At 41.6% G+C, this 27,771-nt stretch overlaps 1 protein-coding gene across 2 annotated transcripts; it reads left to right on the forward strand.

Annotated features, from left to right (window-relative positions):
• The first annotated feature begins 144 nt into the window (after positions 1–144).
• cyth3b (cytohesin 3b) lies at positions 145–27,685 on the forward strand. Of its 2 annotated transcripts, none has more exons than XM_044051640.1 (13): positions 145–183; positions 17,256–17,338; positions 17,677–17,741; positions 18,496–18,562; positions 18,637–18,755; positions 19,131–19,211; positions 19,673–19,785; positions 21,357–21,505; positions 22,185–22,296; positions 24,278–24,354; positions 24,973–25,044; positions 25,149–25,303; positions 27,574–27,685. In XM_044051640.1, exons 1-13 carry the CDS (start codon positions 165–167, stop codon positions 27,644–27,646), a joined length of 1,185 nt encoding a protein of 394 aa, XP_043907575.1. In that variant the 5' UTR covers positions 145–164; the 3' UTR covers positions 27,647–27,685. The 2 variants fall into 2 exon arrangements, with proteins under 2 accessions (XP_043907575.1, XP_043907574.1); XM_044051639.1 differs by lacking the exon at positions 145–183 and adding an exon at positions 10,953–11,262.
• Positions 27,686–27,771: the final 86 nt, after the last annotated feature.

Genomic DNA, 27,771 nt, shown 5'->3' on the forward strand with positions numbered 1-27,771 from the left:
TGGGACGTCAATGTTCCCTACAAAGGAGATTCTGCATGTGAGACAACCTGTGCGTCCTGGAAATCAGGTTTACGTGCATTGGCCGTGAATTAGACGTTTTTCGCTCCACGGAAGTTTCCCTGACCGATATTTTTTTTTGGGATTTCGATTTATCGGTTGCCGGCATGGACGAGGACAACCAAGGTATGGAACAGTCTGTGCCTTTTGTAACAGTGATATGTTGCTGTTCCACTGTATCCACTGCTCATTAATGTCATGAACAGAGACTCTGCTCTGTAGTTTCAGTCATTTTCTTGTCTTGACATGGCCAGTTCAGGGTCATCTCTCCAATATCAGCCTGTGCTTGTGCTGACATAAAAGTTACCTTTGTCACTAAATGTTGCTGTTTGAATGATTTCAAGAGAAGCAGTTTAAAGGACTAGTGCTGCAAGTGCTGAGGTGTTCAAAAGACTGACCTACACCGAGGTTGATGACGAAGACGCAGGGAATTTAAAATGGATCAGTACGTGCAGGACTGACATTAGTGTCATCAGTGCTGCAGCTAGAGGATTTAGGGATAGGACTATTTAGCACGATAAAATCGTTTGGTGAATTTACAGTGTACGGGTGCATTTAGTTTCACATAAGCGACTTGAAAATGCTGTCTCGCATGCCAATTTAAAGGGGATATAGGTAAAATATATATGGTGTCGGTTAAAATGGTTGCTGCATTCCCAGTTCAAAACACTCTGTACATTTACATACACAGTTTAATCGAGCTAAGACCATAGTCCGACTAAGACAGGCAATTGGACTGCTTGTCGAGTCTGAGTATATGCCGAGGAGAAACTCTATTTATTTATTTATCCTGTAGGTGGCGCTGTATCTCTCTGGAAGCTAGTGTATATTGAATCAGTGTCCTGTTGACCTTTTACATAGCAGAAAAACAGTAAACGGTGAGATGGATCGTGCTGTGGTTCTGCATGTTTCGTACCTGCTGTATATGTTAATCGTGATACAAATTAGATCGAGCATGACTCCTGTGGTTGCTGTGTTTTCCAGAGAAATACGCCACCGCCGTATGATTTCCGGCAACAGTATTGCAGTTTATACATTGTCTCCTTCTACTTCTGGGGAGTAAATTTTGGTGCATGTGCAGAACGGCAAGTCCAACTCCCGACCGACTAAGCATACACATGCAGGCGTAATCGGACTATGAATCACATTATCCAGGTGTGTTAGTCCGACTATAAGACAAGCTTGATTTTTGGACTGAAAGATAATAAGGAATCCTAAACCTCAAGTAATAGGGATAGGGAATGTATGGATTGTGGTTCTTGGGATTAACTTACTCTTAACCAGTCTATTCAGTGTTACTGTTTATCCAGGCTACTGAAAGAGATAGGATAGTGTCGTCCCTTTGAGTTTCTTTGCGGTTAGTTTACATAATTTCTTTTCTTTTTTTGACTCTCCTTCTGGTCATTTTGTGCAACTCTCTCTGGGGTTGTTTGACTTCCCTACAAGAAAATAACAACGATCATTTCAGAAGCTCTGGTCTTGGGCCTGTGGGCCTGTACCTTGTTGCCTGCTGATTCTGATTGGTCACTCACCTGGGAACCCACTGGTCCCACGTTGGATTTGGAAAAGCCTGTTGATAAACTGCACAAACTCACTCTCTTAATGTTTGTCAGGATTTAACCAAGGGGCAACCGGCCGTGACATCACCCATAAGAATCTGAACTCCCGTTGTTAAAGAAGACCCAAAACTAACAATGTGACTATTAAATCCTCAGGCTCTGTCTCGTAGACTTCCTTCAATATACTCCTGTGTCCTGATTGGCTTCACTGAGAAAACAGAGACTTATATCGAACTTACATACAGTTTATGGATTGACGATAACTGTCTTACGTCTGAGTGTCAGCGTTTTTCAGCTCCACATGTTCACTGCGCGTGGAGCTGCAGGATGTGACTCTTGGCCTGAAAAGTGCATGCACGGTGTGTGTTCGGGCATAAAGCTGTCATTGTGCTGTGTGTACAGCCAGACTGGCCTCCAGCGGTGGCACACGTCAGCACAAGCACACAGACGGACATATGGTCCAGTGATAGCTGACAACAGCCAGCAGCATTTAAACACACACACACACTTCAACTCACAAACATCCGTGGCTGCAGAGTGATACACACACACTCACACAAATTAAATGTTCCCTTATGGCACTGTTTGCCAGCTAGATTGTTTGTTGATGGATGGATGAATGGATGATGACCTAGACTTGTGTGTGTGTTTGTGTGCCCATGTGTTTGCGCATGTGAGCAGGTTTTGAGTGTGCTTGTGATTTATGCCACAGTTGGTCTGGAAGAAGTAGAGTCCTGGATGCTGCAGAAACAATGCTGTTTAAATTGTTTTTGTTTTATGTTGTGAGGATCTTTAAAATGTGTACAATTTGAGAGCGTTAGACCACACACACACATGAACACAAATAAGAGGGAGAGGACGGACAGAATGAACCAGTGAGACAGTGATAAAGGTGTGAGGAATGGGAAGAAAGTGTTGCAGCGAGGAGAGACAGTCATAGTAGCAGCAATGGTGTGATGTCTGACAGGGAATGAGAGATGGAATGTGTGTTTGGAGGAAGGGGGTGCAACGAAGTGCTGGACCAAAGTTGGTCACTGTCCAAAGCTGTATGGAGCAGTACCAGGGACAGACAGACAGTAGTGAGTGAACTAGATATTCTAAATAAACTAAATAAATTCTTCATTGTATTGCCTGGGTTTTACTCTGCAAATCCACATTCACTGTCTGTCTGTAGAAGAAGAAGAAGAAGTAGAAGAAGCTTAAACCATCAATAGGAATACTAATAACTTTATCATCAAGACAAAATCTAATTATGTTCCCAACAGTTCGAGCTTGACCTCATGTTTATGGTGTTGGAAATTAGTCTACATTAGCATACAATTTCCCCCATATCAGTCACTTTCCTCCAGCTTATGTTGAAAGAATACTTGGACATGGTTTTGCACAGTTGGCCTTACAATACAATGCCTTCTGCCCCAGCATTCATTCAGTGGACAATGGACCAATGAGCATCCACTGCATTTTTGCTTCAGTTCAACTCGTCTGACTGAGCAGACTGACATATTCTACATTTCCATGCACAGTTAAATCAAGCTACAGTTGTAGCTATGGCTGTAGCATGGCTGCGCCTTTGAATTGGGCTACTGTCCTTGTCCCCAGTCTGCCTCCACTACACCAGGTGACAAGGTCCCCTTTCAGCTTGATTGTACTTGGCAGTTTTCAGTTTGGCTGGCAGATAGTTCTGAGTCTTCCTTCCCACCATCCATGAACCTTAAAATATTCAAATCTTGATGGTGACAGAGCAAAATCTGTCTCGTCATCAGCTCGACAAATTTACTGTGCAGAGTTTTGTTTGTCACAGTTTTTCTTCTGTGTATCATCTTCTTTCATTATTTACAGGTAAATGGGGGGAGTGTAATGCACAACAGCCAGGTCAGCTTTTGTCTTAATCTTGTCTCCCAAACACGTTATTGTTATAACGACATTTCAACGTACAGTCCATCAGATGAACACCTACAGTATCTCTGCTTCATTGTAGAATGCAATTGTAGTTAGCTGGTGAACTATGTACACTGTGTTCAGGGATGTCCATATGATATGAATCATGAATTATGCCAAATGATTGCTGGTGATTGTGGTTACAGCCATTTGAACTTGGCCGTTCTGTGTGTATGTGTGTGTATGTGAGATTATGGCACGCCACAGCACAAATTAGCCGCGGAGAGACTCACGTGGTGCGTTTGCTCGCAGAGATTGTGGAGCCATTCATCAGCCAAATGTCCGACAGCACCAGCAGCTTCCTGCTATGTTCAGGGTCTGTGTTTTTCTTTGGAGTAGATTTGCAGCTGCTGTCTTTTCCCCACAGCCCACACGTTGTCGAGTGACTAAGAGAGGAGCGACATGGAGCGTAGGAACAAATCCTGCTTTATTAAGACATACCTCTTAGGGATAACCAGACTGAATACCTTCCTTTCTGATTTGACTTTTTGAGTGGGGTCACCTGGCTCGCTCTGTACTGGTCATATCTCACTAAAGTGGAGCTCTCAGAAATCCACTTGGTTGTGGATGTTAACTTCCAGCCTGAGGGGGCTTGAGCGGGCTCTAAGGGTCTGTATGCAGCCTTTGTGACAGTGAAGCACCTGAGGGTCTTGCAGGAAGTTAGGGGCCAGCGGAGGGATGGTGCAATAAAGGCCAAGAACTCTTCAGATGGGATAACTCAGTGTACAGTCTGCTGTTCTGTTTGATGGAGTTAAAATGTCCTGTGTATTCATGTCATGTTCTTTCCTAAAGTCAATGCAGATCGATTTGACAATTAGACCATTGAACACAGAGACCCCTTGTTGAGATTGCCTTCCCAGAATATCAGATAGTTCATATTTACCAATGACATCCTTTCCATGGTTTAAGTTGGACTCTGCACATCACACAGTGGAGGTCAACGTTCTGGGTTCGGATTGCTGCTTGCATCAGTGAGTTTCAAGTGAGCATGAGTCATGTGTGCAAATTCTCTTGGACCGCCACTCTGTTTTCTCAGCCTTAAAAACATGTGAGGTTAAAGTAGTTTTATAAGTGCCTGCATAGCTGATGGCAAGACTTAATTTTTGCCAGGAGCAGAGCAGGGAAAAGCACAAACACACGGGGCTTTTCAAGAAAGTATCCAGTTTCCTCTTCATCTAAGAGACAGCGCTATGTGCAGTTCAACGGAGTCACAGATTGGGATCTGTCTTTGTGGCGTTAAGAGTGTCAAGGGGCTCATGGAGGGGAGACATGAGGCAAATCAAGCTATATTTCTCCTCTTTGGAAAGAAAAATCAGAGCGTGCCAAATGTCCCAGGAGTCTGAAGCCATGTGCTGAAGTGAATTTCAGTCAAAAGAACGTCCTGCTCCACTTGGGCCTTTGTGGGAGTCTGGGTTCATGGTTTCCCTGAGCACAGTGTGTGTGTGTGTGTGTGTGTGTGTGTGTGTGTGTGTGTGTTTGTTGTGAGTGGTGGGGGTGTCAGGTCCATCGGAAAAGGACGGAAGGGAAGGGGAAAGGGAGGGTTGGAACAATTATATAAGTGCACAAAGATTGTTTGACCTGGTGCAGATGCAGGAAAAAGGTGTATCCCCCTCCGGCTGCCAGTACGTCCAGTACTTCCCACTTTATGAAAACACAGCACACACTACAGTGGCTTGTAGTAGCCTCTTCTGAAGTATGATGTGATACACAAGTTTATAATGCTGCAGATATTCTGGAGAAACTTTGGACACCTAATTATCACCCTGTAAATCTTCTTCTTCTTTTTTTTTTTACTTCAAGTCACTTTTGAAAAGGTTTCCACCTTCCTTTCCCCCCACCAGCGCTGTCTTTAAATGCTCAGAGTTTTACTTGAAACATTTAATACTGTTGTTTTTTTTTTAATCTTAGCTTGGAGTTCAAAGTTTTCTGATTTTTCAGCTTCTTAAATGTGAAAATTGCTTGGTTTCATTGCTCTGTTAGACAAGGAAATCATTAAAGCTGACAACATTTGGTTTGTGGACAAAAGAAGAACATCTGAGAACATCATCATTTCCTGCTTTGGGAAAGACCAATCCACATTTTCCAACATTTCCTGACATTTTATGGACCAAACAAATACTCGATTACTTAATAACTGACAGATTGATCGATTCTTAGCTTTTATCTTAGCACATGACAGCAGCACAAATAGAACTGCAACAATTACCAATTAGCTGGTATACTACCTTTTATTAAATGTTGTTTCTTATTTCTTATATGTTTGAGTTTTAGACTCTGGGACAACAACCTATAATTGCATGTTGATGTTCTAAAGCTTTAGTTTCTTCTTGGCTGGTCAAACATCAGTCTCTCCGTTGGGTTTGATTGATTATTTGTTATGAGTAAGACACTAGAACAGACAATATCAGTTGGAAACCAACAGCGGGAACTGCAAGGACATGAAAATACGATGAATATCCTGTTCATGGTAACTGAACATTCAGATGCAGGTTTGATTATTGACGACAAACTGTTCAGTGCATTACTGTGTGTGTTTGTGTGTGTGTGTGTACATTGAGCATCTGGCCAGCCTCCAGTCTCTTACATCCTTAATCCCCCACCGGCTCATGGCACTGCCACTTCAGTGCCAGCCCTGCTTTTGAGAAGGAATTTGTAGCACTGAGTGAGTCACTGCAGGGGTCAATATGTCATGAAACCAATACAGCAAATCCTTCAGTTTTTGCTGTCTTTTTTATGTCAATATTTCTGCCCCCTTTCCCCTGTTTTTTTTTCTGTGAGATGCTGCTGTATCATGCAAAATTCATTCTCCCACAGAGAGAGAGAGGGAGAGGGATCTGAGCACTTACTGCTCCTCTGGTGCCCTGAAAAAGGCTGAGGTTGTTGCAGTCACGTTTGTCTTTTTTCATTTTTCAGATTCCTAATCAGTTCAGAAAGTTCATTCAGTACGGTCATACAAGATATTGAGTGTATACTGTATATATTTGTGTGGGTACAGTAAGTGGGTCTTTGTATATGTACAGGAGTGAGAGACGAAGACACGCAGCCATGGCACATATTCAAAGAGCGACTGATAGGGAGCAGGGTACACTGCACTGTGTGTAGTGTCAGATGCTTAAAGTAGGTTAGTAGTGCAACGCTCAGCTGTGTATATATACACCTCATGCTTGTCTACTTCCACTGTTTCACTTGTGGAGGCACTTGTGCGTGAGTGTGTGAATGTGTGTTGATTATGTGCACTGTCAGTGAGTGCATCTCTTTACATGGAGCGCATGCACGCTCACACAGAGTATTAGTGTGAGCTATGTAGACAAATGGAGATCAAGCGGGGAGGGATATGGATGACAGTTAGGGGATTATGGGTCAGGGACGCTCACTGTCACTTTCCTACAGGAATGCAGGGGGGAAAAAAAACATGAATATATAGTATACTGTACAACACATGCTGTATGACAAAAAGGAAGAAGAGCCTAAAAATAAAAAGAGAGACGCTCTCTCTTGTGATTTACATTCTGATGTGTCACCAGGATTTTCTGCTCCTCACGTTTTAGACTCTTTCCTTCACCCTGACCCTTTAATGGGATAATTGTTTCCAGACATAGAAGGCCTATTGTTGCCTTAGTGAGGACTGTGAAATATAAAATGAACGGCCTTGACAGCAGGTCACCGTGACAGGATCCAGAGAACTCGACAGGGGCATGGAAAATGGTTCGCTTGAAACATGGCTGTGCTTGAGGTGCTTTCACCCATACTGTTGTGAATGCACGCGCCCAAAAACACAGGTTTGTGCAGCTATTTGTCTTAGGACACGGCACTGACTTCCGTTCATTTGGACAGCCTAAACAAAGCATTAACCTTAACCAGTTAAATGGTCAGAAGGTGATTGATTTGCAGTGGCTCTGGGGTACAACTTCCTGCACTGATGCATTTAATCTCCCCAGACCCGTGTCAGCGTATACATGCACTACATCTGACCTTGAAAAAAAGAAGAAGAGAAGAGTTGTCTGTTGATAATGTATGGTGGCTAGAGGGAAATGAGGCAAATCATTACCGTCCTCCTAAATGGACTCAGTCAGTCTGTCATTAAAGTGAAGCAATAGTCAGTGACTCTGAAGACATGAGCAGCTCTCATGTGCTCATGCTCTTTGGAGATGTCTTACAGTACATGCCTGCAGGAGGAAGAGGAAGAGAAAACCAATCGGTTTCAGTTTGATCATGGCTCCAGATATTCAAAAGTGTGACATTGGAAAACACTATGTAATTATATGTGAAGAGGAAGTGCAGGGCACTGATAAGTGTTCTGAACTGTCGCTTCATTTGCGACTAGGCGTCATTTTCACATCTATTTCATGTCATATTTTCCACATTCCTGTACGACTCCTGTTCCTGTATGGATTTCATGTAACACTAAGTGAACTCCACCCACTTAAAAACCTCAACTATGGTCTTTTGGACTTAAGTCAAACTTTGGTTATGTACATTGTTGTTTAAGTAAAAAACAACAACAATATATTTCCCTATCATGATATTATCGATACGCCAAAGAAAAGGCTCCTTTGTGCAGATGCTCATGATGTGGAAAACACCTTTGCTTGAAACCTGGTAAAGATTGATGATTAGACCTGAACCACCCACACTCAGTGTAATAAAGAAATCCTGGCTCAGGTTTTAACTCTATTATGAACTCTCTTTTTTCCTCTCTCCTCCTCCACATCTGCCTTTTTTTTTTACTTCCTGCTGTCTTGGAACAACAAAAGGAGAAGTGAAGTCCCATCTGGAGCATCTCTTCAAGGCCCTGTCTCCTCTGTCTCTCTTTCTCTGTCTGTCATCCATCGCTGTCTGTCTCCCCAAAATTGAAGCTGTGAGCCTGGTGTAAACAGTCCGCGCTGTTGCCTCCTCTTTTATGTATTTATCAAACTGTACAACTTCACTGTTGAATATCTTGTTTATTATCCCCCACATGTATCTTTATCCAGACACCAGAGAAATGACAGATATACCTTCTTTATGACATTACTTATCCCTACTTACTATAACTTATGTATAGTAATATATAATAATATATAATAAATCTATTTAAATATAAATATTGGGGAAATTATCTCAATTTATCAGCGTATCGATGTTTTTTTTCACCATTTTGAACAAATATATAACAATATTGTATGTAATATAATATGTAATTCTCATACTGTTACATCCCAAGTAAGTATATTGGTAAAAACATGTCAGAGCAACATGTTTCTCCCTCTGTGTGGATTGTATCTAGCTTGAGTTTAGTTCATTTTGTCTTGTGTTTGCCATGAACACACTAATAATTGGGTTAATATAGGTATGTAATGTGAATTTTGTGGACACACCAGGCTGAGATCTTCTTAATCAAAAGCATCTTACTCCTTTCTGCCAAAGATCAGGTCTATGGGGTGTGATAACCGTGATGTCCTATGATTACTTGTTCATGCTGGTAGGAAATAGTGTGTAGAGCGATCGCAGCCATTTCACCAGATCCGACTGTAAACTTAGTAAACATAAAATTCCTGAGGGCTTAGCTTGGTCCCACACATGCAGTGTTCATGACTTCGGTGTAGGGGTTGTTGTGCAACAGTTGAATCCTTGGTCAATTAGGAAAGATCTTGTCTAGACAAAGAGTGAGATTACAAGGAACAAGGTGTGTGCAGCAGGATTTAGAGACAAAGCAAAGCTGTACCGTCACTGCGAGTTTATAGATCATTTAGGTTAAATAGCAGGCCGTCGTGAGCACCAAGGCTGAGCAGGATGGAAACAGTTGAGATAAGAAAATGTCTTGGTTTCTGTGGAAAAACAAAGGGGTGACAGACAGTTGGCCCCATTGTTTGTCAGCGGCAGCATGCATGATGAAACCAGTTTTAGTGAAACATATTCAGAAAGAATAATCCAGCATTTTATTTTAGTGGTGACAACACAAGGTGAGATCAACAAGCATCATGAAAGACCATCTCTACACACAGTTGTGCTTGTAATTGACCAAAGATAAAACAAACATGGAAATCCTCCTGTCAAAACCACTTCAGAGGCACTTATTCAAATCCAAAGGGAAGACGGAGTGTTTCCCTGTGAGTGTCGGAGTCTTCAGTAGTTTCAGTATTCAAACACCTGAGTTTGATGTAGCCTCTGATTTTTGTTGTGATTTTTATGAAGGCAATGTTTTCTTTGTCTCTTCTGAGATGAGCGTTAACAACAAACGGCTGTCGCAGTAGCTGAAAGTTTTCAGTCATTTCTTTGAGGCCAAGAAACCTTTGAAAGAGGGTGAATTATTTGTGTTCGACTGGCCAATAATGGAAAATCCCATTTAACTGTCATTGTGAGGATCATGCTAATATTAGCCTTTAGCACAAAGCAGTGTTTTGTACTCTCTTTGTTGGCATACAGAGTATGACTGCTGGATCTATTTTGCACCTGGTCGAGTGCGATGCAAATGTTTGTTTTCAGATTACTGGAGTTGACATTTCCCTTTCAATTTCCTGCGTCTAAATGGGAAACTTTTAAAATGAGCTTTTGGAGTCGCATAATCTCAAGAATAGCGATTGTTTGGAAGACCAACAAAAGCCTGGTATGAAGTGAATGGCACAATATTTCACTGTCATTTTAGTAATATATGGTATATATTGTTTGACTTTATTTACACTTTGATATTTAAGCAGTCATTCTTACTTTGCAGAGAAGCATTCTTTATTAGTGCCGTTAGATGGCAACACACACACACACACACAAGTAATTAATGCACCTGGTGTGGTGCTCTCTTTTCCGCCATTATAGCTAAATTGGATTTGACACTCCTTGAATACACTTCTTCTCTGTACTTTATCTTATAAAATTAAATTGGTTGATTTAACTTGTTTTTCCTCTGTCTTCCATATTATTTACACATTCTCTCTGCTAATGTGCCAAAAGACCCCAGCTGACCTTTTGTAAAGATGGAATAGCAAGAGAATATAACATCCAAGAGTTTGTTTGGTTTGTAAATTAGAATTGGATTTTGCCTATTAGCACACACACCAATTAGATATAGTGAATTTGACCTCTGCATTTAACCTACCTCTATTCAACACCAGTAGTAAACACACAAACCAGATGCAAGAGCTGTGGGCAGCACTTGGGGAGCAATGGGGGATTGGGTGCCTTGCTCAGGGGCACCACAGCCTTACAAGCCCAATTCTGGTCCTCTTTAAAGATGTAAATAACATGTTTTTATACATGTTTGAAATAAATTAATATGAGTAATTAAATCCAATCGCACACGACAAATGTAGTAGTATTGTAGATAGATTGGTAAAAAAAGAAAGAAGAAGTGATTAGACCAGAGGTGGTGTGTGGAGAGCTGGTTTGACCAGACTGGGTGGTTGCAGCAGGAGGAATGTGGGCAGTTTTCTTGTTTCTGTTGTCATCTGTCAAGAGGCAGAAACTGTCAGAGGCTGTGAGTGTGTATGTTTGTGCTTTGTCTGCGTGTTCCTGTGTGTCTGTGCAAGCTGAGAGTGGTGAGTAGGAGTAACACCACGGGGAAAAAAACAATTACTACTCACCACAATTGCAGCTAACATGAGCAGGAAACTCACACTGCCAAGTCGGTAAAGCTCAACTACAGCACTGACAAGGACAGAGGAGACGGACAGAGACATCTCTGCTGATGGCATGTCAGTCATCATGGGAACTGGAGAGAGAGAGGGGAGAGGTGGTATGTACTGTATGTGTTTCAATCAGGAAATGAGGTTTATTTTGTAAAAAAGGATGATCAGATATAGATCTTTAATTTTGAACATGATGGCATCGTGTGGACAGTCGGGAGAGAAGGGAGGTGTCTATTACGCTGCGTGTCCCTGATTGACACTCTTACCAGCTTTCTTGCATCATTCTTATCTCAGCTGGGTTGCACGTATTTGCAGCAGCCTTGCCTGTGTTGTGCACTCCCAAATTAGCCTATGGTGGAAATGGCCAAGACCTGTTTACATGGTTGCTATTGTTACGGGAAGGGTGGTCCTAATTACATCAGACACCCCCTCCCCCCCTTGTCTCACTCCGCCTAGTGAAAGTGAGGAAGTTTGTCACTGACTTTTTTTGTTGACTTGAGTGTAGTTTTGAACTTGGAGCTGAGCAGGAATTAGTTGCCTATACATGTTTTTGATACATTTATTTCCATTTATTGAATTTAATTAAATGATGTTGATTATGTTGAAAAATTACTATTTAAATACCAGTAATCGTTCATGTTGCTGTTTTTTAATTTAATGACAACGGGACTAGATGAACTGTTTGAACGCCCTTGTATAGCTTAGCGTATTACTATGGATATAGCCTTATACTACATGCAGTGTCTCATGGCAGCTCCTCGACTCTTTAAGCTGAATGTTCAGCAAAAATCATTCAATAAAACGTGGGAATCGATACGAAAGTCCGCCTGCTTGGCTTCCCTTCGTGCCACAGATGCTGGAAAGATGTGACTATCTGGTGTTTCATCATCTAACCTTGTGATCTGCTAATCAAGACCAGACAGTCACATGAATCCGATTCCAATCTGTCCTGAATCTTCACTTGTGTCAGATAGTGAACTAACTGGAAATCGGAGCACGACGGTAAATGAATTAGTTAGTGAATCAGTTGATTGGAATGGACTCTAAGAGCAGCTCCAACCTGTGGCGGTGGGTCAGCGCAACATGCACATCGAACCATTTCAATGCGTCGCTTTGTCTGTGCTCATTTAAACCAAGATGATGTTAAATGGCTCCAATAAAAAAAGACCGAAAAGGATAATCATTTGCTTGTGATTTAATTATATTTTAATGGTCCCTATGGCTGTGAAGAGCAGGGCAAGTCATGTGTTACATTTAGAATGGAGTCATGAGACGTCGCCACCAATTGTAACTAATTATACTGTTAACCAGCTGCGACCATGTCTGAAAATGACCGGAACACTATAAACTGATCTAATATTAGTTTTGTTTTAGATTTCAGAAACAAACACGCACTCCTTTAATCTGTAAATGACTATGTATGTAGGCTTTTTATCTGGATCACCTGCAGCTTCACATCTAATGGTTCTACGTGACTATTTCCTCCTTGAAAAAGTCAAGTCGTCATGCCCCTATGCTTCATTTTTGTTAAAGGTTTGTTTTCCCAGACACATGTGCAATAATCCTGGCAACAGTGAGCGACTTGATTTCCTGTTCTCAGTTATATTGAGAGAGAGAGAGAGCGCAGGAGCAGACTGTCGAAACAAACCCTGTGAATATGGCAGCTTTGATCCAACATTAATTGTCGAGCACTTTCACTGCCACTACAACTGTTTCCTGTTGTTCGTGTTGGGGTGAGAATGTCTGTTGAATGTAAATACGCTGAATGACTTGCAGATGGCACACTCGTCAACATTATCATAAATTAGGTTGTAGTGTTGTAGTGAAAAATCCTGAGGATTATCACTGAGACTGTGTGTTGTTACATTTACTGTCTGTGTCCCATCTGTCTCGCTTGGATCACAGACTGTCTCAGAATACTGTCAGGTTAACGCTGCAGTGTTCTTGCTCTCCTTGTGGCTGGATTTTGTTCATGACTTTTTCCCTGACCCCCAAAAGATTGCATTGACCAAGATTACACTTCCCCTACAAGTCGTGTTCGTAAAATGTGTCTGTGATTGCTTTTTCTGAGAGAGGTCTGAACATCATGTCTTGGCACATTATCAGTTACTCATCCATCCATGCATGCTTGCAGGCCAAGGGTGGAAAGGCTGTTATGATGATGTATTGATTATAAATGGAACAGCAGCATCCTAAGTCCTATGAAAAGAGTGTTATTGCATTGGTAATCTATGTGGATGTGCGTGGGGTTAAGCATGTATATAGCTTTATATGGATTTTACCTAAAGGAGGGCTGCTGTCTATGGAAATACACATACATTCACACACGTTCATGCATAATGCATCAGATGTCCAGTCAGTAGTAGTAGCCCTCACTATGATATCTGATTACTCTGCTTTTCCCACATTGCTACAGAACATACACAGTGGGGGAACTGTTGGCCAAAACAGATTTTGTCCTCACAGACAATTTGTCCCATTCTCTGCTCCAGCTAAGCTCTTCCAGTCGGAGTAGGAGGGAGGGAGGGAGGAGTGTTTTTGCGCATTACAAACGTAGGTTGCCTGCAGGGTCTCATTGCTTTACAATTATTGCTTTATGAGGTTGCTAATCTGAAGCCAAGACCGAAGAGCGAAGGAGTCGGGGAGAGTGGAGACGTGTGGTGCGCTGGTATCTGTTCCGACATCACTGTTGAGTTCTGCATTTGCATGCATCCTTTGGTGTCCTTGTTCGTCTGAAGACGCAAACCTTGTATCCCCCACTTTTCTTTTGCTTTCGCTTCTTTATCTTCTTTTCCTCAGCCTCACATACCCTCTGCCAGGAGTCCGTCATTATTTTGTATCCATTCATAATGAATTATAAAAGAAGACAAGTAACAAAGAGAGATAAATGACTTTCCAAGTCCTAGAAGCTGACATTCGTGTGCATGTTCCACTTTGATTGGCCAGTGACTCAGAGGCAATGAGGCCAGCTTCCTCCACAACCTGCTGCTCTTCTCACATGAAGAGTAGAGTTCTACAGTATTCTATAAAATACATAACAAAATGCAAAATCCTTTGTCCCAGTTTTCAGATGATATCTGTTCTTTTCACTCCATGATGACCAGATTTGTGCTCCTGCCGTCATGTGTTTGGAACAACAACAAGCACTTTTGATGTGCAGTGTGGTGAGACGACATGCTTCGAACCTTGTTCTGAAAGGGTATAATGCTGCTCTTGTGCTATCTGTCCTTTCATCTTTGGGCCGGATCATAATTTCCCACATTGTGTACGCGGAGAGCAACGTTGCATTCTCACATGCGCATACATGCCTGCGGTTCCCGCTTATGATAAAATGAGGGTCGATCTCACATTTCATTCCAGAAGCGGCAATTTCTCTTGTGTCTGATTTGACTGAAGGAAGACAGCGCCACCAACTGGACTGGAAAGCGTACACTCTCCCCAAACTCAAACTTTGGCATGGGATGATTTCTAAAAGTTTACGTTGCGATTATTGTGACGTAGGGCAGAAAGAAACTATTTTGATAATCAATTAATCCATTAAACCATTAAAACCAGACCTGATTTTAATCATTTAATCATTTTTGGTTTGTGGACAAAACAAAACAAGAAATTCACCCCTATTAACTCACTGTAAGTGCTTTTAATCCCCACTTAATGATTAATGATTACGATAATGATCGTATATTTTCATCGCTACTCAAACTGGAGGTGTGCTCTTTGTCTTGACCTGTGGGGTCAATGGGGACCACTGTGGAAAAAGGAGTTCACGTCAACCACTGTGGACACGGGGGAGAAAGTATGACTGCATAAGCAGCATCATACTGTGAATGATCAAAAGATCAAAACCACCAAACCAGCTTTCAAATTTACGTTTCAAAAGTGACATCATGTGCAATTTTTTTGTGTATGTGTGTCTTTTGCAATGTTTAGAGAACTAACATACAATTAAATATACGCAAAACCTCAAAAGACGAATATGGGGAAATCAATACCCTTTCCAGACATCAAAGTCACTTACAATCCTATACTTTACAGTAAAGATAATTTACATCATATAATTAATACCAACTGTGTGTCCTCATTAGCTTTTATGATAAATATTAGTTAAAAATGTATAATATAGACAATGTGATCGCAATGATCAACGATCTCTCTCCTTTATGTCTGTTTAGTCAAATCATCTCACTGAAACTCACACATTTAAAAAAAAAACATCTTCCACCATCAGGTTCCCCGCTCTTTTGACTGGCTGCTCGTCTGCGATGCCATGAGGCCTCTGCCCCCAGAACATTATAACTTAATGATCCTTGCTGTGTCTGTCACTTTCTGTCACAGAGTACAATGGGGAGAATGATTCATTTAGAGAGAGCTGGAGAGAGAGGAGAAATAACTTTATGTAACAAAAAAAAAATTTAATACTTTTGTGTTTCCACATAGTTAGGGGGGAGGAAAAAAATGACTGAATTGCAAAGCTGCTTAGTGATACAATTCAGCTGAGGGGTTTTTGTATCTGCTTTCACCCTCACTTCCAGCACCGGGGTGGAGGCGGACAGCGAGACAGAGCGAGATAGAGGGGGAGTATGCTCGTGTGTATGTGTGCGAGAGAGAGAGACAGCGTAGGAGCTCCATGTGAAAATGACCTACTTCCTGTCAGCCTGCTCTCAAATGGATTGCTGTTTTCTGATGTGTGGAGGAAAAGTGGGGGAGGTCTTCCGATGAGTGGGGGGGGGGAGATTTTTGACATGGCCTGGCTAAATAAAGGATAAGTAGGTGGCTCTGGGGAGGTCCTTGGCGTAGAATTAAATACATTTCAGTTGTGTAAATTCAGCACATGTGTTTAGTGTATTGTGTGCACTCACCTGTGTATACAGTACATGTGAGCTCGTGCAGTAAAACGTGCATTTTGTGTGATGTGATGCACCGTCTCTGCGGAGGTAATTACCTGAAATGAGGACTCGGCGAGAGTTGACTATCTGAAAGCCAATATTTGAGGGGGTGGGTCATGCCAGATGCTCAGTGGATGCTGCTTGTGTGTGTCCATGGAAGTTGTCTTGCTTTTTAACTGGGATGTTTCTGTGGTTTTAATTTGGTTTGAAAGAAAATTCTCATGCCAAGCTTCAACTTCATATGTGGCTTCTTTGCCATCTGCTGTGTTTCACCATATGCACAGTACTGCGTGGTCACTTTGCTGATTACTGTGCGATAGGCCACACCGTTGGTGTAGTGGCACTCTTGCCTTTGAAGAAGAAGAAGACCCTGCATGGAGTTTGCATGTTCTCCCTGTTTGTGTGTGGGTTTTCTCTGGGTCATTCCATTCCATATTTAGTGCAGATCTGTGAGAAACAAAGATGTTCTCTTCAGTCTGTAGGATAAGATGTGTGTACAGATCAAGACAGCAGTTAATCTAAAATTATATTTTGACACACATCAGCATCACTTTTTTTAAACATGGTCTCCTTGTCCAACAAATGTAGTGGCCTTAATGTTGCCATGTTTTTATCACGTCTTATTCTTTCGTGTAGCAGCTTCTTCGATTATTTCGAGGGATTTTGCTGCTAAATGCCGACGCCAGCTTGATTCAGACTCTGGTCCGACTGAAGGCAGTAGTAACTCGACTCCCAATCGTATTATCAGGGTGTTATCAGAGTCTGATTTTGATTTATTTATTTATTTTATCTTCCTGAGGAGTTAGAAGAGACCGCAAACCACAACTATTGTAACTTCCATTTGCCAATACGCTTTTTTAAATAAATTACATCCGTTTCCGCCTTTCTCCTCAGTGAGTGAGCTGCCTCATTTGACAGCTTAAACCAGGCAGTGCTACTAAAGGCCTCTTCTATATTCCTCGTCTCTTTGTGATTTATTGTATTTAATCCAAGGTGTTAAAATGAAACGGCACTTCTGTCTGTTACTCCGTTAATTTAGGTCATGAGTTATGTCATTGGATTTATTGAATAGGAATGCACTCTGAAGCTTAATCCCTGTGACTGGCTGGATGGAAGGTGAATTAATTTAATCCATCCTCACAACCCTGCCCCTCTTCCTCTCCGTCTCTCACACATACTCATATTTCATTTTCTATTCTCTCTGTATTTTCCAGTACCTGAGGACCTGTCGCTGGAGGAAAGAGATGAGCTGTCGAACATACGACGAAGGAAAAAAGAGCTTCTGGATGATATTGAAGTGAGTTATAGTTTGTTTGTTCCAACATAGACAGATATTGTTAAAAGACCGTATCATTCTGCTAAAATTGCATATCAGTCAAGTGATATCAAGTGAATGAAATATAATCTGAGAACTCAGTTGATGAATTACTGAACAAATGTGACGTTGATTTGATTAATGTGTTTCTTGTATGATCTAAACCACATCGTTCCAGCAATGCGGCACAATACCTCTCTAATAAATCTCAGCAAATTAGGATAATCCTAAAAAACTTGTTTTTTCCTGGTCTGACTATTATTATTAGATGTAGAAAAATAACACAACCTGACTCATTTTCTATGTTTTCTTCTCTGCAGCGGCTGAAGTTTGAGATTGCAGAGGTAATGACTGAGATTGAGCAGCTAACCTGTGTGGGGGAGAGGTGAGTTTTCAATGCATTTAAGTGTCTCATTTCTTTTATTTCTTTTTTTTTAGCCTGCTCTCCATATTGAAAAGTGTTTATTTTCTTCACTGCAATCCCAAAACTCAAAGGAGCTAAATGAAAAATCAGTGCAACTGTGCAATAGAGTTTAAGATGGATGCTGTAAATCCGATTCCAAAATAACACATAAAAACGAGGAGCAGCACTTGTGTTACCACACATAAACCTGCACATGCATATTTATTTTTTTATAAACATCATGCTCATTTGGTTCATGTTTAAGTTTGCAGGCCATAAATGAAAATTCTGACATTTTTCCCTTTAATCTCTTTTGACATTTATTATCTTAATGTGCATTTAAGATATTGAGAGCAACAGATTTGAACAGTTAGTGTGTCATGTCTGTGGTTATCCATCTAATTTAATCTCTTTGAGATTAAATTAGAAATCATCCCATGCCAAATTGAGAAATTGCATAATTGGCATTATCATTTGATTTTTAAGATTATGCACAAATAGATAGGGAATATTCTACAGTAAGTTAATAATAGTGATACAGAAATCACCTGGTGTTGTTTAAGGTATTTCATTCAGGTAATCCCACTGTACGCAGAAAATAAACCAGTCACAATCTGACCTACTGAAGAAACACGACAGCCTGGGGACACCACACCACACCGCACCCTTAACTGTCATGTGACGGATGTTCTTGTGTTTTATTTAGTTTTGTTTGTGTGGTTTTTTTTCTCTGTAGCAAAACCACACAAAGAAACAAACAGATCGCCATGGGGAGGAAGAAGTTCAACATGGACCCTAAAAAGGTCAGACCATGACTTCGGCTATTAAAATCCTAACCGACAAGAGGCAACTAAAGAGTAAGTGTGTATTTTGACAGGGGATCCAGTTTCTTTTGGAGAATGATCTTCTACAAAACACCCCAGAAGACATTGCACAGTTCCTTTACAAAGGCGAGGGGCTCAACAAAACAGTCATTGGGGACTACTTGGGAGAACGGTGAGCTCTCCAGTTTTTGCTCTGTTTTCTTTCCACCCCCCCCTTCTAATTTTTCTCTCAGATCTGCTCTGCATGTGTTCAAATGTGGGCATGAAGCCCTAGGAAATTGGTAGTCTGGATTTATGGAGCAGCACAGCGATGGGAGACAGTGACAATAAAATAACTGAGTGGACATGTGGTTTTTATCAAAGACTGGTCTGTGAATACAAGACGGTTGTCGAGCCCGCACCGGTACTGTCTGTGTGAAACGGCTGCACCGTTTCAGTTTCCACCTTGACCCCACAGCAGCACATTTCCAGAGAATTTGAGGCCAGTGTCTGTTTCTGTTTGGGAAGAGTCGTTAAATGTGTCACCCGTGTCTGTCCTCTCCTCCAGGGATGACTTCAACATCAAGGTTCTCCAGGCGTTTGTGGAGCTCCATGAGTTTGCAGACCTCAACCTTGTTCAAGCTTTAAGGTGAATAATAAACTGTTTTTTAACACAGTGGGAATGTGTTAAGTCGGCATTATCGGCTTCAACTCCAATCATTATCAGTTGAAACTTAAGACCTGGGTGAACTTTTCTCACTACGACATGCATTCATGCTTAGCATTAATGTTTGTAGGGATCCTTACCTTTAAAAAAATTGGGACAAATAGTCAGTGAATCAATTATTTCATCAATCACATGATCTAAATGATTGATTTAAAGAAACATTGTCACTGAGGGATATGGTGGTAGTGTTGTCTTTTCTAACATTTAATGAAACAGCAGATTCATGTTGTAATAACACCAATTTGAATGTATTTTTTTCATTTATTCTACAGTTTCCCTCATTTATTCCATTGTAGGATTTAAATTACAGTGCATGTGTGTGTGCTATACTGTAGTGTGTAATGTCATTAAATCATTGTCTCTCCCTCTTGTTGCTGTCGCAGGCAGTTTCTGTGGAGCTTCAGACTTCCTGGCGAAGCCCAGAAGATTGATCGTATGATGGAGGCATTTGCTTCCAGGTACTGCCAATGCAATCCTGGCGTCTTTCAGTCCACAGGTACGACACACACACACACACACACACACACACACACAAGAAGCTGATACATGAGACAGACAGTCCAGGACAGTACACATGGGCCAACTAGACCACCTCAGACTCAGATCAATGCTCTCTGTCCTGACCTGTATGTAAAGCGTTTAGCCATAAATGTAAATACATGAACACTGCTGCATTTTTAGAGGATTTGTTTTTATTCTCTTAGTTCACCAAACAGTCTGTTTACTTCTTTTTTTCCCTCTGTAGCTTAAAGCTTGGTCACTAATTGCACTGTGATCAGTATCCGTGTCTCCAGCAGGGTAATGAAATTGATCACTAGTCAATAGAGTTTGTTAGTGAAGTCGCGGCCCATTTCTTTGCTGCTGCTGCGAGTGAGTGTTGAGGACACAGGTGACAGCTCAGGTCATGAATATTGATGTCGTGCAGTGGAGACACACCCAGACTTAGTTATTGGTCATCTCCCTGAAGTGGTGCACTCGCGATCATAAATTACAGTACAGAGGATGTTGACTGGAGCAGTTAGTCTGCTGGATGGATGGAAGTGGAGGATGGTTTCCAGGAGTTATGACGCGTTTGTGTGTGTTTTCCTGACTGCAGGGACACTCTGACTTCAATGTGTGATGGCCTTGGAGTGCAGTGTGTGTGTGTCAGTATATGAGGCTTTTTGTCTTGATTAAATTCTCCGTTTTATTGGAATTTTGTAGTGCCTTAAAATTGAGTGGTGAGAATCTATTGATATATTGCACTCTAATGAATCAAAATAGTTGTTGCTGTCATGTGTAAATTAGTGGAATACCGTCCACATGTTGTGAAATAATTTGCCTTCACATTGTGGATATCATTCAGATTTTAATTTATGTGAAAGTTTTTGAAGATTTCTTTTATTAGTTAATAATAATAAAAAAAACTTTTCCCAAACCAAATTTTGAACTGAAAAAGTTGTTTCCCAGCAGGAATTAAAACGTGTTTTCCTTGCGAGCCTATTTGTCAACAGTGGTGCGTGTCAGTGTAAACAAGTAAGAAGGAACTAGGAGCACATACCGGTGAAAATGGTGAGGGAAGTGAAGGAATCCTTAGTGGTGGTGTAATCTGGATTGACGGATACACACATTCCTGAATTAAGAAGGAAAGCTCACAGAAGCTCAGTGTGACTGTCGTGCCACTGTCGCATTTACTTCCTTCATGCAGTGCATCGGCCAGCGCATGCCATCGATGATGCCATCAGGACGGAACTAGATGCAAAGTGCTGCAAGAGATCAATATTTTTAATAATACAACTTCTAGCAAGAAAAGAAATGTACTCTCACACACACACACAGATTTGACTGTGCTGTATTTCAGGCTGAGAACTCGGTTGATAAATTACTGGACAAATGTGACGTTGATTTGATTAATGTGTTTCTTGTATGATCTAAACCACATCGTTCCAGCAATGCAGCACAATACCTCGCTAATAAATCTTATCAAATTAGGATAATCCTAGTAGTAACTTGTTTTTTCCTTGTCTGACTCTTTTTATTAGATGTAGAAAAATAACACAGCCACACTCTGTATCATTTCCTCCACAGACACCTGCTATGTCCTGTCATTTGCCATAATTATGCTGAACACCAGCCTGCACAATCCCAATGTCAGGGACAAGCCCCCTGTGGAGCGCTTCATCTCCATGAACAGAGGGATCAATGAGGGGGGAGACCTCCCAGAGGAGCTACTCAGGGTGAGAGCTTTGTCTTTATTAGCCCATTTAGCTTTGACGAATGTGTCCAATGAAGCGCACGTTTGAAACGCTGTGTTGGGTAAACATCTGTAAATGAGATCTGGACAATTTAAAGTGTAAAGTACAGCGTTTTATGGGATGCAGGACATAAACGAGATGCAACCCTTGATGCACCCATATTTTCTTTTAGAAGACTTGTGTCTGTACAAAAGTATTCTTGGCAACAGACGGATTTTTGTGTGTTTTTTTTGTCTATTTTTGTGTGTTTCCTGTTTGTTAACTGCAGCTGTTGCAAGACACCAGTAAGGATTCAGGATGCATCAGTATAATATTCACTTTTTGTGTCTGGTACTACAAAATCACTGAATTAGAAAGCGAATAAAAAAAGCACAGACTGTAAAATGAGACATGCATCAGAATGTCAGTGAGGCATGTTTGTGTGCCACGCTGCAGTGATCATGTGAGTTATATGGACGTATTTTAAGGTAAATGATGACGATAAAAGCAAAACAGATGTCGCACATATTTCTGTATTTGTCGATAGGACAAAGTACTTTTCCTCAGAGCTGTTGTACTAAAATAACGATTCCTTTGTGAAGAAAGATGATACATTCTCGTGAACCAATATAAACGTGTTCAGCAAGATTTTTTTTCTCCTTCTCGGTCTCTCTCTCTGCAGAATCTATACGACAGCATCAAGAGTGAACCCTTTAAGATCCCAGAGGATGATGGGAATGACCTGACGCACACGTTCTTCAATCCAGACAGAGAGGGCTGGCTGCTCAAATTAGGTTAGTGTGTGCGTGTCTGCACATTCTCCTGCTAAGTTAAAGCAAAACATCCGGGCTTCATTTAGCTTTATTTGATTAGTCCTCCATTTTTTCTCCCTACAACTTATTCTCACAGTGGTGCAAGAATTTAAATAGCAGGATGCAGACTGAGGCCAGTGTTCTCACACTGTTCTTTTTTAAATAAACTGCATATCACTGTGAAAGTGGTTTCCACGGCCAGAGTACAGCTAGACTTAAATTGGTGACGATTCATTCATTGAGTACCTGACTAAAGACAATTGAACTGAATGCTAATTTGCATAACTACTCAAATCTATCAGATTTGGCTCAATCACTCCATTAGACAAAGTTTAAATATCAGGCCTTACAAAGTGCCTCATACATACAAATACACATGTTTGTATTTGCTGATAAGTCGAACAAACTGAGGAAAGGAAATGCCAAGCACATGTTTGAAATCATTTAGAATATACACACCAACACCACTTATTTGCCTTAAAATGATTTCACCTGACCTGTGAAAACTAGACATGTGAAACCTATTTCCTGAATTAAAAACCTTAAGAACCTTAATTATTTGTTCAGGATGGGTTCGGTTCTGCGTTTACCTGTGTTTTGCGGCACCGCTTGCGTGTTTTTGCTTTGGATCTCAGTCGACCGCTTTGCATTTCACGGCACATATAAAAATCATTTCTTACCTGCTGTTCCTAAAGTCTTTACAAACCCACGAAGCATCTTATCATCTTCCATTTAAATGCTTCTAATGATTTACTCATAATGTTCAGATATCATGAGTAATTATGAAACTGTACCAAATGGTGTTTGTCAAATGTTAAAGAGCAAAGTAACTGGCAAATGATTAAGTTTGTTACCATGTTTACACACACACACACACACACACACACACACACACACACACACACATACACACACATCTACCAGGCTTTGACCTGCACATTCCTCTAACTCTGTGTAATGTCTCTCTAGTCTCACTAAACCTGTGTGTGAGACTGTAAATAGCTCCATTGTGGCTCACAGAACTAACATGATTACATTTTAGTACAGTTCCTCCCTGGAGCCCATGTCCCTCACCAGGCATCAGAATAGCATAATATTGTTGACGCTCTAAAAATAAATCCTCAATGATGTGCAGGAAGAAATGCCCTCTATTTTTAGCAAATCTCTCTCTCTGTGTCGTGTGGATATTTGGCCAAACCCAAGGGCTTTTATTAATTATATGTGACCTATATATTGCTCATGTGAGGCGCCACAAAAACAGGGAAGGAAATGCTTCTGCGATGGGTGTTGTGACCTCAAGGAATTCTCATAACAGAGAGGAACTCAGCAGGGGTGTCAGGTCCAAGCACACACATGTGGGAAAACCATTAGCGACTGCTTGTGCATGCTCATGTGCACATCTTCGTGTTTTGATTCATGATTGGGCCGGGTTCTTCTACGTGCATTTACAAATGTGCGCTGTGCGCTCCCGTCGTCACCCACCGGGAGACGCGAGCACAGTGCACGTGTCTCCCACCAGGAGAGCTTCCTCAGTGTCTGCTTTACATCTCTGAAGCAAGTGGTGGCTCCGAGATCACTGCCAGAGGCTTCAAACCAACACACATTCATTATGTCTTTGGTTGGTTTTGTTTTTGGAATTAGTTGCTCAAGTTAACACGTGAGATAGTGAACTTGCTCTGGAATCTGTTGTGTGTCTGATATTTGGTTGATTTTCTGAGAGCCAAAGACGTTTGATCCTGTTGCTTAAAAATGAATGGGCACAGTCAGTAATAATTTATCAGCTGTATGAGTTAGTGACTGTAATCACCTGCTGGGTTTGCTTAAGTTTGCTCCAGGACATCTAAGTGAATTTCTCTTCATGTGATGTTCGTATTATTATACACACACACACTGACGGGACACCCGTCAGTGTGTCCCTGTGTTCTTTGTGTCACTTCCTTCCTTCCTCTTGTTTCTCTGCCAGGCGGCCGAGTCAAAACGTGGAAGAGAAGGTGGTTCATTCTGACGGACAACTGCCTCTACTACTTTGAATACACAACAGTGAGTCTCACACTCAAGATGGCGGTGTTTCCCTTAATAAAAATGCCTTTTTTTGCTGGTGTGGTGGTGAGAGTTTAAGGCCTATTTGTTGCTAAATGATTTTGGGTACCCGTATGTGATTGTGCTTATGGATGTGAGCTTCTCACTGTAAGACTACTTTTATTTGTTCATACTCTTAGATTTGTTTTCAGCGCCTCTCTGTCCCTGCAGCATCAGCACTGTCCGCTCCACCCTGGCATTATCCTTGAGGACACTATCATTATGTCCTGTCCTCTGTTCTGACTGCTTTGTGGAAGAGCTGCAAGGATGAGAGGACAGGGGGAGCAAAGTTGATTTCCAGCATTTGCTCGCAAAGTGTCACAGTGGAATTTAACCTCTCTCTATCTCTCTCTCTTTCTTTGTGTTTCTTTCTCCTGTGATGCTAAAATGTACGGCTTCTCTTTCCATATCCCATCCCCCTTTTCTTTTCCTTTCATCACCCCTATCCTTGCCTATTTCTCTGCTCTAATGTGTCTGATTGTTTGCTTTTACACTTTGCTCTCTGTCATGTTGTCTTGTGTTAAGCTCGGGTGTTTTTCGTCCTCTAATGTTTCTCATTCTCATCCCTCTCTCCTTTAGGATAAGGAGCCCCGTGGGATCATCCCACTGGAGAATCTCAGCATCAGGGAGGTGGAGGAGCCCAGGAAACCTGTGAGTAACCCCCGGGTTACTGTGTTTATCACAAGTTCCGCATGTAGGGTGAATGATCTGACAGTGTCACATTATTGATGCTCTGTGTTTTGTCCCTTCTGTAGAACTGTTTTGAGCTCTACAACCCCAATCACAAGGGCCAGGTGATTAAAGCCTGCAAGACGGAGGCAGATGGACGTGTTGTTGAGGGAAACCATGTTGTGTACAGGATATCAGCCCCCACACCAGAGGAGAAGGAAGAGTGGATTAAATCAATCAAGTAAGACACACAACCCCCTCCGTGTGTAAAAACAAAAATGGAACATTTTACTGTTGCCAGTCTGTGTACTAAGGTTATTGTTGTCCGTGAAGAAAACAGGACCAAAAAAAATATCCCTGACATACAGACCTCTCACCACAACGATTACGGTCCCACACAACTAAACTGCAAACTGCATTATGTATCGTTAAGGACTGTGTTTACTCGCGTTGTTTTTGCCGCAATTTAAAGCTGCATTTGTACCCAAAGGTGGAGTGAACAGCGGGGGTCAACAAGGGCTGGGTTATTGAAAATCATTCCTCTTGTGGTATCGACTAAACCTTGGGCTGGGTGTTGAAGCTCGATACTTTTGTGCAATCGACTGGGTATCGAACTTCCTCTTATATTGAAAATGCATTATATTGAAAATGCATTTCATTCAATATCGAATGACAGTAGTTCAAATCATCATCAGCCTCAGTGAGGCAGTAAGCACAAGACAGTGCACGTGACTGCCTGTGTCGAGTAGTGCAGGAAGTTTACGACCACAGATGGAGCTCGTTCCCCAAAGAAGAAGAGAATAACGGGACTGAACACATGTGTCTGTGTCATGTTTTCAGTGGTTGGTGCTTGTTTAATGAACAATGGTATGTCAAGAATAAATATGCGAGTTGAAAAGGTGACTACAGTTTGACAGCAAGAAGATGACCAGGCCAGCTAAAACTAAAAAACTACTATACTCTAATACTGTAAAGTGTGTAACAGATTTCATACAACTGGTATGAAAAGGGTTTTCAGGAATCATAGTGAAGTCCAGATATCAATACTAATACCGTATTAAAAGGTTTTTAATCAATATCCAGCCCTTCACCTACCAAGTATCAGACCACAGACCAGATCAGTGGACATCCAGGGTTTATGAGGACGTCTGACGCTGTGCTTTAACCCTGACAACATTTAAGGAGAAGACGTCTCAGGAAAACCTAACCAGTGGCACAAAATAACCGCATTCATAACCAGATGCTGCAAGCAGTTAATACACTATCACACGATTGCATATAAATAATTCACGTCATTCCCGTTCACAAGAAAACGTCCCTCACAAAACATAATTGGGAATGTAGTTGAGTTGTGTGGAAATGTGGTTTTCAGGAGACAAGGTTACCCCCTCACAGTAATGCAACAACGTTGCCGTTTGTGACCTAAATGCTGGATGCGTTGTGTTGGGGCCTCATAAAAGATGGTGCAATGTCAAAGAGAATTGGCTCAGCAGAACAGTGCACTTGTATATATAGTACAGTTCCTGCTCTCCCTCCCTCCATACTCTAAATGAGTATTCACAGGGGAAATGATGTGGGATTAGTCATTGCTTAAAACACCCCCAGGGGTGAACCAGTAAACCCAACGAACACAGGAGATACAGGTCCTCCATACCAGGTTGATGCATTCATACTAACATGCATTTTACCAGAGGGTCCAAGAGGACTGGTGGTCTAGAAAGATAAAAGGCTTTTTATGGAAATGATGATTTTTTTTTATCTATAGTAAAGATGATCGGAGAAGAGCTGCTCTTTCTGCTTTTCTTCAGAAACACATATGGCAATAAATTAATTCATTCATTCATCCATTCATGCACGTTTCTCTGAGAAGCATGTGGGTGTTTTCTATTTTCACTTCCATATTTTTAAGGATGAACTGTTATATATTGCCTGGATTCGGTGACTGCGGGAGTCCTTTTTGTTTCATGACATCGGTGTTGTTGACTGGGACAATGAGCAGTATGAAAGAGTCATCGTGTACATTCTTCAGTGCGCGGCACTATAAAGGGAATCAGAGATATCCGCAGTGGGGGGGTTGAGCCTCTTCGTTCTTTGTGCCGGTGCTAACAGGATTTAGCAGCCGTGAAACTGGGCTCCTCAGTTGTAGCCCATAATGGCTTCCTGAGTCACTCAGTCATACTCTATGTTGAGCACCATCGGCTCCCTCAGAACTATCAAACTGCAGAGTGTGATTGCGTATTTTACCTAATTTCTCGTGGAAGTGGGAAATCAGCGAGAGGTTCCAGCAAATGAGTACCAAGAAAAAACTTGGGTATAGGGAGGGTTTCTCCTCAGAAACCATGGAAACCAAAGTAGGTCATTGCTCAAACTTTTTTTTTTTTTTTCTGATCTAGTTAAGGCAGGGGTTTGTATCAATGTGTCCACATTTCCATATCAAAGATGCTGGAGACTCTCTCCTCTCATGTGATGATGTTTATTTCATCTGTGTCCTTTCATTGGCTTCTTCTCCAGGGCCAGCATTAGCAGAGACCCCTTCTACGACATGCTGGCCACCAGGAAGAGACGCGTCGCAAACAAGAAGTGAAGACGGACAATCTTCATCCTTCAAACTCCGCCCCCCCTCTCATCCTTCAGTCCATGAACACATAACTCAAAAGCTGGTTCGCCGCAGAAATGACTGTCAAGAGAAGTCTTTGACCCTCGGGTTTT

The sequence above is a fragment of the Solea senegalensis genome, linkage group LG19 (genome assembly GCF_019176455.1).
Source record: "Solea senegalensis isolate Sse05_10M linkage group LG19, IFAPA_SoseM_1, whole genome shotgun sequence".
NCBI classification, from domain to species: Eukaryota; Metazoa; Chordata; class Actinopteri; order Pleuronectiformes; family Soleidae; genus Solea; species Solea senegalensis.

Coding starts and splice junctions, on each gene's coding strand:
- cyth3b (XM_044051639.1), top strand. CDS start 11,220: ATGTCAGTCATCATGGGAACTGGAGAGAGAGAGGGGAGAGGTG. Junction 18,756..19,130: donor GGGGACTACTTGGGAGAACG/GTGAGCTCTCCA, acceptor CCTCTCCTCCAG/GGATGACTTCAACATCAAGG. Junction 19,786..21,356: donor TGGCGTCTTTCAGTCCACAG/GTACGACACACA, acceptor TTTCCTCCACAG/ACACCTGCTATGTCCTGTCA.